The 14,187-nt window shown below is 37.8% G+C and overlaps 1 protein-coding gene across 1 annotated transcript in view; it reads left to right on the forward strand.

Annotated features, from left to right (window-relative positions):
• LOC124612268 (valine--tRNA ligase-like) overlaps positions 1 to 14,187 on the forward strand; it is a 130,017-nt gene that overhangs the window by 102,516 nt on the left and 13,314 nt on the right. The window contains exons 14-15 of the mRNA XM_047140367.1: positions 1,648 to 1,848; positions 8,156 to 8,270. Coding sequence (XP_046996323.1) covers positions 1,648 to 1,848; positions 8,156 to 8,270 — 316 coding nt within the window. The remainder of the gene's footprint in view (positions 1 to 1,647; positions 1,849 to 8,155; positions 8,271 to 14,187) is intronic.

The following is a 14,187-nucleotide window of genomic DNA, read 5'->3' on the forward strand; positions in this document are numbered from 1 at the left end:
TCACAAATTATGTTCTATTTTTAGTCATCACATGGAAATTACTTTATTCCCTACTTGAACTACGATCTATTCTAAGTCCTCAAACCTTACACATGAAGGTTAATGGAAATTACATGAAATTTGCCTTTTTTTTTTTCTGCTCCACCAACGTTCATTTCTCTCTCTCTCTCTCTCTCTGTGTGTGTGTGTGTGTGTGTGTGTGTGTGTGTGTGTGTGTGTGTGTAACCTCCCCATCCTGTCCTGTCCCACCACTTTGCTCGGAAGGACATAAAACATAAGAAACAGACACAAATTAGGTATAACAGTACATTAGATTCCATTAACAAATGCCCTGTCGATGCGGACCTGTATAGTGTATAGGACACGTATTACAGATGAATGAAATGATACTGTCTTTGCATTAAGTATCTGGTGGCACACGGCCAATCAGAAAGTTAATTCCTTGAGTATTGCAATAAAAGATAACATTTGAATTTATGGAAAGGGCACCAGCCTCATGTTTTGCCGTATTTAAAATGAGCATTGAATTCTTGTCTTGTGTAACTACCTTTCCAGATAAGGTCAATTCTGCACATATTGTGTGTCTGTAATTAGCCAGAATCTGATTAAAGATCATAACTTCTTTAAACTGATGTATTTGGTGAACTGGAAGGAATGCAATAAGTACATGGTACATAAAGATATATTTTAACACACAATTATTTTTATTATTGCAAAGCCTACAAGTACCTTTATATTATGACTATTGTACTATACCAGAAAATAAAAAAATGAGTGGGCTTTTAAAATGACTGTAATTAATTTTATATTATTCTTTAGTGACCACCAAGTCATGTCAGTAGTGGCACGGATTTATATTTCGCACCACCAATTCCTCTGCAACGTTACATGGTCTCTGACCACAGCCATAGAGAGAGAGAGAGAGAGAGAGAGAGAGAGAGAGAGAGAGAGAGAGAGAGAGACTGGAGAAACCTTTTCTAAAATACAAAACAATTTCTGATTTCACCCTATAATGAAAGATACTAACTAGGAATAGTCAAAATAAATTAGAAAATCAATTACATACAAAAAAAAACTAAGCACAAAATTAGATCTGGTGTTATATCCTTTAAAACTGAGAGCTAACCTTTCACTTTTATGAAACTGCAGTTTATACTCATGTATATTAACAGTAATTAGTCAAAATTGAATAAATGAATTTTAAGGAGGCAGATGGCAAAACAAAAGGGGAAGAAAAAATATCCCAGCTTGCTTCATCACAAGGTGCTTAAACTTTTTATACTCTAGCCATTTTTGTGTATCTGAAACGTCAGTCTATACCTGGTTTTGGATGCGGTTATTTTAATGTTTTTTGCAAAACATGGCTTTGATCTTGTAAGGGACTATCAATTAAGTTTATCAGTGTTTTATCCACTTTAAGTTGATTGACTTTGTCTAGCATGGTAGATCTGCCTATAGGAGGGTATGTGGTTTGGAAGTCTGTGAAGATTATGAACAGTGTTTTGAATAGCCTACCCAGCTTTCTCATCTGTTCAAGAGCTTTAATTATTAACTCAATGGCTTATAAAACTAATTTTTGTTAAACATTTAAATATTTGAACTATTTGTATTAATTTATTTTATTTTATGGTTTTCTTTTTCCCCCAGGAAACGACCAAACCTCTCTTGAAGTCACCAAAAAGCACTTCTGCTCAGGCTGCGTGTTGGACTCTTATGCAGTGCATTGAAACTTTTTTACAGACACTCTGTCCATTTATGCCTTTTCTCACTGAAGCTCTTCACTGTCACATGCAACCTGGAACACAGGATCAGCCGCTTATGCTAGCTCCATACCCACAGGAAGACCAAGTAGGTTATGCTTTTTAATTGCAACAGCTTAAAAATAATGTGGTAATTGTGGTGGAATGGAAAGAATGAAATGAGTGAAGACACCACTCAAGTTGGACATTGCCTAAGTACATTTATGTTACATTTGAACATAACGCCTTCCTTTACTTTTCTTTACTACTTCCATAAAAAGAACGCTTACAGGGAACATGGCATAGTTTTACAACTGTTTACAACTGTCATTTCTAACTAGCACAAGTGTTTTAACTCTATCTGCTGCGTGTGCGTGTGCGTGTGTGTGTGTGTGTGCGTGTGCGCACGCATGTGGAGGGGGGGGGGGGAGATGAAAGTAGATAAGTGTTGGTATAGCACAGACCAAATCTATGGGAACTCCCTTATTATGTACTCACAGGATATGAGTGGTTGAAATAGATATAACATGGTAAGAACATCTAAATATTTCTACAACATTGTATCCCTGATCATCATTGTTGTTATGTACTGTGTGTTGTCATTTTGTTATTTTTATTCTGTAAGATCTTTGTTGTGGTAGTGGCGGCATGAAGAAACATGTATGATTTTGTGTAAAATGGTTTACTTGTTGCTGCGGGGAAGTCTTTTACATGTAGCTGCAGTGTATGGAAGCAGAGCTATGGCAGGAGGGCTGTTCAGAGCCAAAGATGAGGGATAGGAATTGATTATGAATTGTTTCACATGGAAATTGCACCACAGTCTATAGTTTGTCAGATAGAACATGTGAAATTTGATAATACGGGAACTAATTGATACAAGGATTTCTGTTTTCCTCATAATCACCACTATCATAAATGTAATTTTCCATATTGTGCCATTAAATTACATGAGGGTTGAATGGAATTAATGCCTCCACCTACATAATGTATGTTTCAATGGCGGTGTTCTGATATACCAAATGCATAAGTAATCTTCAGATTGTGCTCTTTAATTACCAGTATTGACTTTTCCAAATAATCACTAGCCAATTGAATACACTTCTTTGGTGATGAACAAGCATTCTGAAGCTGTCAGGGAAGAATTGATACACTGTCTCTGCAATCAGCCCATGCAGTTCTCACAACTTCATCAGATCCATAGTTATGTTTCTGGAGATCTTTCATTATCAGGAAAAGATGGAAGTCAAATGGCACAAACTCATGGTGGATGCTGTGTGGTGGCGAGCTTCAATCTCTGATGTTATACAATGGTGGCATGTGAAATGCTTGGTCTTGCATTGTCATGTTGTGTACAAATCTTCAGATAAGCAAGCAAAGCAACAGTATGTCTCACATGTTCTTGAGGAATAACTGTTATGTTTGCAATTTCCCTCTGAGTGTTGGGAAATCATCCTGAGCCAGACTGTCAATGTTTTGCATACTCAACTCAGAAGTTTGTGTAACAGGTGTCCAACTCTTTCATTCTCACACAAGTCACATCTCACAAGCTGTAAATTTACTGGACCAGTTACACGTAGTGCTCACATAAATACAGTCACTATAAGCAGCCTTGCATATTCTGATGAATTTCCTTTAGAGTCACATTCTGCTGCCAAGAATTCGTTGACAACATGTCATTTAAATCACATGGACGGACTGACTGCACATGATTCTATTCTTTACAATATAACGATTCACTTCTAAAGCATCCCACCAACTGGAGCTGTAGAGGAGAGAGTACTGAAAAGTTGATACCTACAACATAGCAGTGTTGCCATTTGCTGAGGAGCTACAAAGGTGGAGACATTACTTTCCATTCATCTCTTGTTAAACAATCTGATTATTTTATTAACCCTAACCTTGCACTGTACACAGCATTCTAATTTTCAAATAGCTTCTGCCATGTGTGTGTATTTAACTTAGAGAACATGTGAATGTTGTGAGCAGTAAGATATGGATATATTAAAAATCTGGAGCTTCAGTTGATGTTGTGTGTAATAACTTTTATGTACGGGTTCTGTTACTCCATGATAAATCCATAATTAATGTTTAAAAATTTACAGTTTTAATGTGCACTGTTCAAATTTAAGACATGAATGGTTTTTTTAGGCCATCACCCCACTTTTTTTACCTACCCTCTTTGTCAGTTTTTTACTTGTTTTTAGCTCATTCACAGTTCCCAGGGTCTAGGTGTTTGTGTTTTCCTCGTCACATCATCTATTTTATTTATTTATTTACATGTCAAGTTCTGTAGGACCAAATTGAGGAGCAAATCTCCAAGGTCATGAAACATGTCAGTACATGAAATTGCAGCATAAAAATAATAACAGATAAAAATAAATGTTTATGAACCCAAAAAAAGTCAGTCATAAGTTTAAGTAAACGCAATCAACAATACCACAAGAATCAGCTTAATTTTTCAAGAAACTCCTCGGCACAATAGAAGGAGCGACCCATGAGGAAACTCTTCAGTTTTGATTTGAAAGCACATGGATTACTGCTAAGATTTTTGAATTCGAGTGGTAGCTTATGGAAAATGGATGCAGCAGTATACTGCACACCATTTTGCAAAATAGTTAAGGAAGTCTGATCCAAATGCAGGTTTGGTTTCTGGAACTGAGTGAAAGCTGCTTATTCTTGGGAATAAGCTAATATTCTTAACAAGAAATGACAAATACCCAGACTCGTGAACAGGGGTTGACAAGAAGTTCATGAACTTACACCACTTATTGTCCAGACTGCCCATTTCTGAGCAAAAATATCCTTTTAGAGTGGGAAGAGTTACCCCAAAATATAATACCATACAACAGAAGCGAATGAAAATAAGCAAAGTAGACTAATTTTCATGTCGAACCATCACTCACTTCAGACACTGTTTGAATAGTAAAAATGGCAGCATTAACTCTTTGAACAAGATCCTGAATTGGGGCTTTCCACGACAGCTTACTATCTATCTGAACACCTAGAAATTTGAACTATTCAGTTTCACTAATTATATACCAATTCTGTGAAATTAAAATGTGAGGTTTTGTTGAATTGTGTGTTAAAAACTGGAAAAACTGAGTCTTACTGTGATTTAGCATTATTTTATTTTCTACAAGCCATGAACTTAGGTCATGAACTGCACTATTTGAAACAGAGCCAATGTTGCACACAACATCCTTCACTACGAAGCTAGTGTCATCGGCAAATATTTTACAGTTACCTGTAATACTAGAGGGTGTAACATTTGTATAAATAAGGAAGAGGGGTGGCCCCAACGCTGATCCCTGGAGCACCCCCCACTTGACTGTACCCCACTCATACCCCACATCACAGCCATTCTCAACTTTTGTGAATAATGCCCGACATTAAAGTCTAATGTTAGTTCCATTACAGCTTGCTGCCTGTCCTGTTTTACCAAGCTGCCCAGCCTACATCATCAGACATCTGTAATGAGGGGTGGCCGTCCCACCCCACGACATCTGGACGTGGTTTCACCACGTGTTGAAGATGCTCACCACAGCACTGCTCGAACACCTGATAAGCTATGCAGTTTCCAAAATGCTCATGCTGAGCCTCCAGGCCATCACAATCTGTCATCAGTCTAACTCAGATAGTTCGCGTGCTTTCCCTATTGTACACACAGACAGTACAATCAGTGGTACTACATGCACCGTGCTTGTCTGACTAGCAGTCATTCCTCGCCAGGTGGTGATGCTATCGCCTGGATGGTTTATATCGATAGTAGGTTGGTGGTATATAGGTGCAAAAATGATAGACACATAAATAAATGAGTGCAGAATTTAGAGACAGCTCTAAGCACTCAATAAAGAAAAGGGCACAGGACCTGATGATAGGGTGCCCATTAGATTCTACTGGAATATGAGAAGGAACCTTAGCGTCAGTTTACCATACACTGCTGGATCAATGGAACTTACCTACCTTGTGGCAAATATTGTGCTTGTTATTGATGACTTTCTGGTGACCAAAGAACTCCTATGTAGGAATCAGCATAGTTTTCATGAGCACCTGGTGTGTAAAACCCAGTTTTCTCTGGCCATTCACTGAGGAACATGGTGCAGTGGTTAGCATACTGGACTCGCACTCAGGATGACTATGGTTCAAACCTGCATCCAGCCATCCAGATTTAAGGTTTCCATCATTTCCCTAAATCGTTCCAGGCAAATGTCAGGATGTCATATGAAGGACACTGGAAAAATGAGCATTATCATATGCAAACATTCCTTATGTGTGTCAGCTTTGTGTGTGCACAGCTATTCATATCACATTTCTTGTGGAGAATCAATACCAGTAGAATCTTTCCCTTACTAAAGAGACAGTGGAAAGAGGAGTCATTATGTTAGGTATGTAATTGTGTAATTAAACAAACTGAATAGCCACTAAACCACCTTCACACAGCAGTTCACACAACTGCATGGATTACCCTGTCACGCCACCCTCCTCAAGCCAGATTCTCACTGCCACCTCTGTCTACTTTAAATTCCCCCTTACACATGAACAGAATTGCCCAGTAAGCAGGAGACTCAAGTTCGATCCCAGACCTTGGTATAAATCTTCACTTGCCACTTCAGCCTATATACATAATATCATGTGTGTATGAGACCAGTAACGTCTCTGAAATTATGTCATTTCAACTGAATAGTGAATGTGACAACCAAGAAAGATTGCATAGGACACCAGTGGTACAATGTGCTATTCCTCTCAACTGTCATCATAGTGTCAGTCCAGTGTAATGTGCCACTGGAAGAAGGAATGGCTTAACAACAAAGACAAGATGATGTATTTGGTGAAGTCCATCATATGATAGCAACATATTACTTTATTGTTCATAATATGGGATGAGGAAATGCTGACAGCCTTCATGTAGTGCATCATTTGCATACATGGGTGAGAGCAGCCTATAAATGTATTGTACATATAGCAATAAGTTTTAGTACATTAGTCTGACTACATGATTTTAATTTATGATATGGCACGTATAGTAAAAGCTCTAAAATTTTGCTTAATGATAAATATATTTTCTGGATTTCTGTGGAGGTGGAGGAGATTAATTACATATTTTATAGTGTATGGTCAGTGAATCCTTTTTTTTTTTGTATACGGGCTTCACATTCTGCATTTCTCTTGTACTAATTTCTAAATTAATAGCAGATGCAATAGGGAGCTGAAGTCCTTGCATTGTAGTTGTACTTGAAAATGTCAGAAGTCAAAGTAGTCTCAGACTCAGGGAATGAGTATTGGAGAGCAGACACAAGAATGCTGCATCACTGTTCTAGGCGAGGTCCAAGTGGAGGCGGTTTGCCATTGCCTTTCTCTGACTTGTTATATAGTGTCAAATGTGCATCTTTGTTGTATCAAAATGACTATGACAGTACATTGAAAAGCTATGCTGAAAACAGTAAAACTTTGTCATTTAAGTTCACATCTGTTTCTGTTCTTGGCTGCCTAATAACTGCTACTAAAAGCTAGTGGTGTTACAAATTGCACTGAAATAACAGAAGAGTGATTAGGATATAAATGTATTACAGGAACGTGGGATGATTCATGTCGCTGGTGAAAGGCTAAGTTGTGAAAACTTAGTCATATCTACACAGGTAATCTGCAATCTACAGTATGGCGTATGGCCTATTCACAGAAATTAAAAATACATTTCGAAGACATTAACAAAATTAATCATGTGTTAAGGAATGTGGAATTAATCAATTGTGGAATTAATCAGTACACAAAGAAAATTAGGACAAAGTGACAAGAAGTAAGAATAATCATGACAAAATTGAGCCAAAAACATGTACAGTTACTACAAGAACACTCTTGGTGGTGGGGGAACAATACAAATGGTTGTTATACATTGTTTTTATGATGCTGAAAAGTGCTGGGAGTAACATCTTCAGAGGTGCGAAGGAAGATATCACACTTTGATTAGAGTGGTGTAGTATTTCATATAAACTAACCATCTTATTGGAGGCTGTGGCTTAGCTTTTGAAAGTGCTTTCTCTTTCATAGCATGCACTTCCAGTATTTTACCACAAGTGAGAGAAGTAGTGGTATCACATGGGATGGGTTGAATGAAAGTGGAAAATGTGAGGAGTAAGGTGAAGTGAGATGTAGAAAGATAGCAACAGACAAGGGGAAATACATATGTAATGACAGCTTTGACAGGGAGAGTAAAAGGGTTGCCTGTAGAGCAGCAGAGGTGCAGTCCAGTGAATCAACTGAATGCAAGATATAAACATATCTGGTGAAAGTAAAATAGAAAGAGAAAAGTGTACAAGTCCTTAGCATGTGCTCATCATCTTTTCCCCTTTTTATTAAATTTGACAAATGTACTACAAGGGAAAAAACTTGTTTTTCAAAAATGTTATTTTTATTTTCAGTGGATGCAGTGGTACAATGAGAATATAGAAAAAGAATTCAACAAGGCCATTTCTTGTGTTTCTGCTGTTCGTCGAATAGTGTCGCTTTGTGATATCAGAGGTCAAAGACCAAAATGTAAGTTCATTATAATACAATGTAAAATCATAACTAATTAAAAATAAATGAAGTGACCCACAAACACTGCTAACATTTTATCTGATTTTTAAAATGGAATTTTAGATTAGATATAGTTTTTGGTACTAACTTTTGTCGCACTATTTAACTTCTACATCAGTATTTAGCAAGAAATTAAAAATATTAATTTGGCAGTAAAGTTTTTGGATTTTGTGTGCCCTGTTTGCAGAATTCATGTAGTCACTGTAATTGAGTGCTTTGTTTTTCAGCTGTAAAATAGTGGAAAGAATGACAAAATAATAATTTGCACTTTAATATTATGAAATAAAATCTCTTAATTTTATAATCTGTGGAAATTGTCTGTTGAACCAAGACTGTATTCTTAACTAACAGCTTTGAGACTATATACTGAGAAGCGTATGTAAAATGGTGTGCATATTTAGTCTTCAAGTAGAAAATGCTGAAATAGGCTGTAAGAATAGTTCATTCAGATAAGTGGTACTCAGGTGGCCTTAGGAGAATCCCAAAGAAAATTAAAATTGTAAGTAAGAAACATTAGAATTGTTAATTAAGATAATGTGCATCATATTGCTCATTTAGTTGCCAAGGTTCCATCTGAAACAGGAGAGCTGTCTTATACAGTATCTGATTCTGATGTTGCCACTATAATTGGAGGAACAAATGAAAATCATGAGAACAACAGTCGGGACATAAAACATGGTTTAATAAGCACATACCCAGTGAAATTGCTTATAGCATTCCAGTTGGTTGTGTGTAGATCCAAAAGTAATGAAGATAAACAAATGATTGCACAATTTGTGCTCAAATTTCAAGAACATCACAGTTGTAAAAGAGAGCAAGTTTTGTAGGGAGTGGATCGTGTGTCAAGGATTTGATCTGAGCAACATCAGAAGAACATCTCTCTGAGACTGTGCTCCAACAACAAGCTTCATCTACAGTGAACATAACAGTGTGGAGTAGGAAAACTTGTAGAGTCTGCTAGACAATCTGATCAGTTGATCTACAGATATGATCCAGCAATCACGACACAGTTTAAAATTATCCACCAAAACTTTAGAAGCCTAGGAAATAAGCAGAATGGTCTGGACTCCATCGCATGTATTAATAAACAAAATATGTTAGTTATTACTGACCAATGATATTCTGAAAAAAAGTTCACTTCTCAGCCAATAACAATGAGTCTTTGCTCAATTTTCAGTAGGGAGATCAAACCTGATCAAGATGGTTTAATATTTTGCAAAAGGTAGTAGTAGTAGTTAGTGTCATAGATGTTTGTTGAGGATGTCATTGAACTTCTGTGCTATAAACTATGTTGAGGCACAGCAGTATTGCTCCAGGTATCTTGGTTTGGAGAGCCATCGCATATGACGAGGTCACAGCTAGTTGTGATTGAGGGAACTGAAAGCACAACAGTACATCATGGACATCCTCTGTTGTCATGTGTTCTCTTGTGTGACAGTACCATGGTGCCATTTTTCAACAGGACAGTGTTCACCCACACGTCACACATATTCTGTGAAATTCCTGCATGATGTTGAGATACTCCCATGGCCAAAAATATCTCCAGTTCTGTCTTCTATAGAACATGTTTGAGACCAACTCAGATGTCAGTTCTGTCCCATTGCCAGTAACCACTGTATCGACCACTGTATCGTGGACCATTTAAAACAGTTGTGGGCCAGATTGCCACAGAAGTGAATACAACAGCTTTTACCCTTCCTGACTGAATCGGTACATGTATCTGGGCCGGAAGGAGTGCAACATAATATTGCTAAGTGAGCTCACATGCGAAATTCTTTGTCAATTTGATTTGATTGTGTAATCGCTGAAATAAAGTCACATTTAATCTAATCCTATGACGATTCATTTCGCTGCCTCCTCCCCTCCTGGGTGCTTCACTATTTTTGTCAGGTAGTTTTATTTTGCCCAGCTTGTGTTATTACAATGTAATACAATTAAATAAATGTATAATCTACTGCATAAAAGCCAAGATTTATCAGGGTCAAGATGTTCCTAATATGTTACCCATTTTTTTTACACATTTTATCTGTTCTCTGCAGTTTTTAATGGTTTCTGGTTACAGTGTTTATCTCCTCGTATAGAATATTCAGGCAATGTGTCTCTCTGTATCTGGACAACACCTACTTTAGATACATCCTTGAATTGTTATGCTCTAAAGTACTTCAACTTTAGAGCAGTATAGATAGTTTACACCACAAACAAATCAAATAATTCTTTGATTGTTCAACTTACTTTAATTGTGAGGTAAGATGCAGACAGTATAACAAAATTGTTATACATCATTTTCTTGAATAATACTGTGCAAGTTATTAATTATAATTTATTGTAGTTTCGTTAGAGAATTTAAGTTTTTGAGTAAGATTCTTGCATCTTGGATCTTAAGTTTTTCAGTCACTGAGTAGTTGTGCAGCATAGAACATTTGTTCCTTTATGTGAGCTTAGAATTTTGAAACTAAAATCATTTAAAAGTCAAAAAAACATTGTTTAAAAACTCAGTTTTGTTTGTAAACCCTTAATTATATGAACAGTGATTGGAAGGTCACATTATATCTGAATAGAAAACTTTCACCTGGCTTTTATAGTCTTTTTGGGATGAATAAGATGCTTAAAAAGTTAAGTATTTTACTCCACCCCTCCACCTTTTCTGTCTGTTGCCCTGCTTCTTTTTTCTTTTTTTCTTTCAGAAATTGATAAGGACCCACTCGTTTTTTAATCTGTATGTGATTAAAGTACTTATGAGTTGAGAAAAAACTATCCACCAAGCACCAATTGATGTAAACATTTAAACAAGCATAAAATTACTAGTGCCTGGAACCCGGTGCTCCTTTTTCTAGCAGCAAAGTAAAGGATGGTAAGAAAAGTAGTTTAATTGTTCAGGAAAGGTCAGCCAGGATTGCAGTTAAGTGAAAAGCTACTAGACAGGACACAAGAGAGAATGAATAATCAGTAACAGATAATACATGAAAACCTGAGAACATAGAAGTGGCTGAGAGAGTAATTGGCAAATCAGAGCTGAGTGGAAGAATATAATAAACAAGCCAAAAAGGGGAGGAAACAGAGTGCAGGGAAAAACTAGTACTGACAAGGAGAATTCAAATGGCACATACGGTAGAACAGAGGCAAGCTCACAACTGTCATGCTGCAGATCATGCTCTGTAAATGGGCAGTGTGTGTTACCAGAATATAGCGGGTGATCAAAAAGTCGGTATAAATGTGAAAACTTAATAAGCCACGGAATAATGTAGATAGAGAGATAAAAATTGGCACACATGCTTGGAAAGACATGAGGTTTTATTAGAACAAAAAGAAAAGTCAGACATGGCGCTGGACAGCAAAACGTCAGTGACTGCGCATGACAATTGTGTATAAAACGAGCTGTAATCAGAGAGAGAATCAGATGCGCCAGAAGTCACAGCATGTTGACGTTACCTGAAAAGGCGCTTTTAGTGAAACTGTGTTATCAGAATGGGGAATGTGCTAGTTCAGTGTTACGATCCTATCGCCATAGGAAGGGGATTTGAACGGGTAAAGGTCCATTGACAAATGCAGCTGTGGCGAGAATGATTTCTAAGTTTGAAGACACAGGTTGTTTAGACGATAGACCCCATAGTGGCCGACCGAGCACAAGGCGTAATGCTGCTGAGACAGTTCAGGAAGAAATGGAGATTTTAGCTGGTTCGTCTATGCACGGGGAAGTCAGCACTCGTGCAGTCGCACACTGCACCGACATTCCATACACTACTGTTTGGTTGGCACTTAGGCGTACCCTATGATGCTATCCGTACAAAATCCATTGGCATCATGAACTGTTACCTGGCGATTTAGTGAAGCGGAGGGCATTTGCGGTGTGGGCATTTCAAAAGATGGCGGAAGATGATGATTGGTTGAGTAACGTGTTGTGGACTGATGAAGCTCATTTCACGCTCCGAGGGTCTGTCAGTGCCCACAACTGCAGAATTTGGGCTACCGAAAATCCTAGAACTGTTGTGGAAACTCCATTGCACAACGAGAAAGACACGGTATGGGTTGGATTTACCGTATCTACCATTATCGGGCCTTTCTTCTTCGAGGAAATGCATGATTCTGGTTTTGTAACTGCTACCGTGATGGGTGAGAGGTATGCCGATATGTCCCCAGCCTGGCTGATAAACACCTGCTGGAACATACAATGTTTATGCAGGATGGTGCTCCACCCCTTATAGCTAGATGTGTGAAAGATCTCTTGCGCACGTCGTTTGGTGATGATCGTGTACTCAGCTGCCACTTTCATCATGCTTGGCCTCCCAGGTCCCCAGACCTCAGCCCATGTGATTATTGGCTTTGGGGTTACCTGAAGTCACAAGTGTATCGTGATTGACCGACATCTCTTAGGGATGCTGAAAGACAACATCAGGCACCAATGCCTCACCATAGCTCCGGACATGCTTTACAGTGCTGTTCACAACATTATTCCTCGACTACAGCTATTGTTGAGGAATGATGGTGGACGTATTGAGCATTTCCTGTAAAGAACATCATCTTTGCTTTGTCTTACTTTGTTATGCTAATTATTGCTATTCTGATCAGATGAAGTGCCATCTGTCGGACATTTTTTGAACTTTGTATATTTTTGGTTCCAATAAAACCCCATGTCATTCCAAGCATGTGTGTCAATTTGTGCCTCTCTACCTACATTATTCCGTGATTTATTCAGTTTTCAAATTTATACTGACTTTTTGATCACCCGGTACTCTCCACGTGTATTGGAAACTTCCAGTGTACAAGGCTCGATAGTTTTTACAAATTAATTGGTGCTATGACATGACTTGTTTCTCTCTTTGTTGGAACACATCTTGCCAATAACTAGGCTGGTGTAGAAACTGATAGGAAGATGCGTAACATAAATTTTACATTGGGCATGGTTACAAGGGCAAGGAATAAAAACAAAAAGGCAAGAAAATAGTTTCAGAAGGAGTGTAGGATGTCAACAGGATATTGCAGAGATTGTGAGGACAACAAAAAGTTTTTCTAGGTAGTGTGGGAGAATATTAGTTAGGATGGATCTCATTTCAGAGCATAGTCCTGTGGAAGGAATAGGTTAATGAATTCTAGACTGGGATAGTGCTGAGTAATGTGAGGTACACAGCTTAGCATGTGTTTACATTCTTCTGTATCCCTATTACAAATATTCATCACTATTCGTCAATATGAAAGGGTATTTATGGTATTACTGTTTGAATTTTCTCACAATCTGTTTATGATGTTCAGCAGTATGGATTTAGGGCTTTAAGGTCAGATCAGTTGCTCGAAATTGAAAATTAGGTAGTCTGTTGTATAAGGTGAAGATGTGGTAGTTTCTGGAGAGATGTTATTTTTGAGACATCTAATTCACATTCAGTTATCATACTTGTTCATTTCCTTGTAATCCTTCAGTTCTTACTCTCTAATTCCTCCTGATTTACTTTCACTATGCGCTTCTGTCTTATTACCTACTAGTTCACCTTATGTTGCATCTTCCAAAGAAACTGTGTTCTTTATTATTTTGGTTTTGAAGACATGAGCTTTTTGTGAAATTCTGTTTCCTTGTAAATTAATCCTGTGTCTACTAACTACTCCCCCCGCGCTGCTGGCACTACCACCACCACCACCACCACTACCACCAGGGGCCTGGGATGGTAGGGTGGGGAAGGGGGCCATTACTGATGGGAGTTTATGGTTTCTGTTCTCCCACATGAGTGTTAAACTCAATTCAGAGTTTTCCAGTTTGCTGAAAAGCTGCCTGAAAGAAATTTTGCCATATGCCATCGCTCCTTGTCTGTATTTTCATGCCATGAATCAAAGCTTATTTCTTAGTTTCTTGAATGTCTGTATCATTGAAGCTACATACTCCACATTT

Source organism: Schistocerca americana, chromosome 1 (genome assembly GCF_021461395.2).
Source record: "Schistocerca americana isolate TAMUIC-IGC-003095 chromosome 1, iqSchAmer2.1, whole genome shotgun sequence".
Lineage (NCBI taxonomy): Eukaryota > Metazoa > Arthropoda > Insecta > Orthoptera > Acrididae > Schistocerca > Schistocerca americana.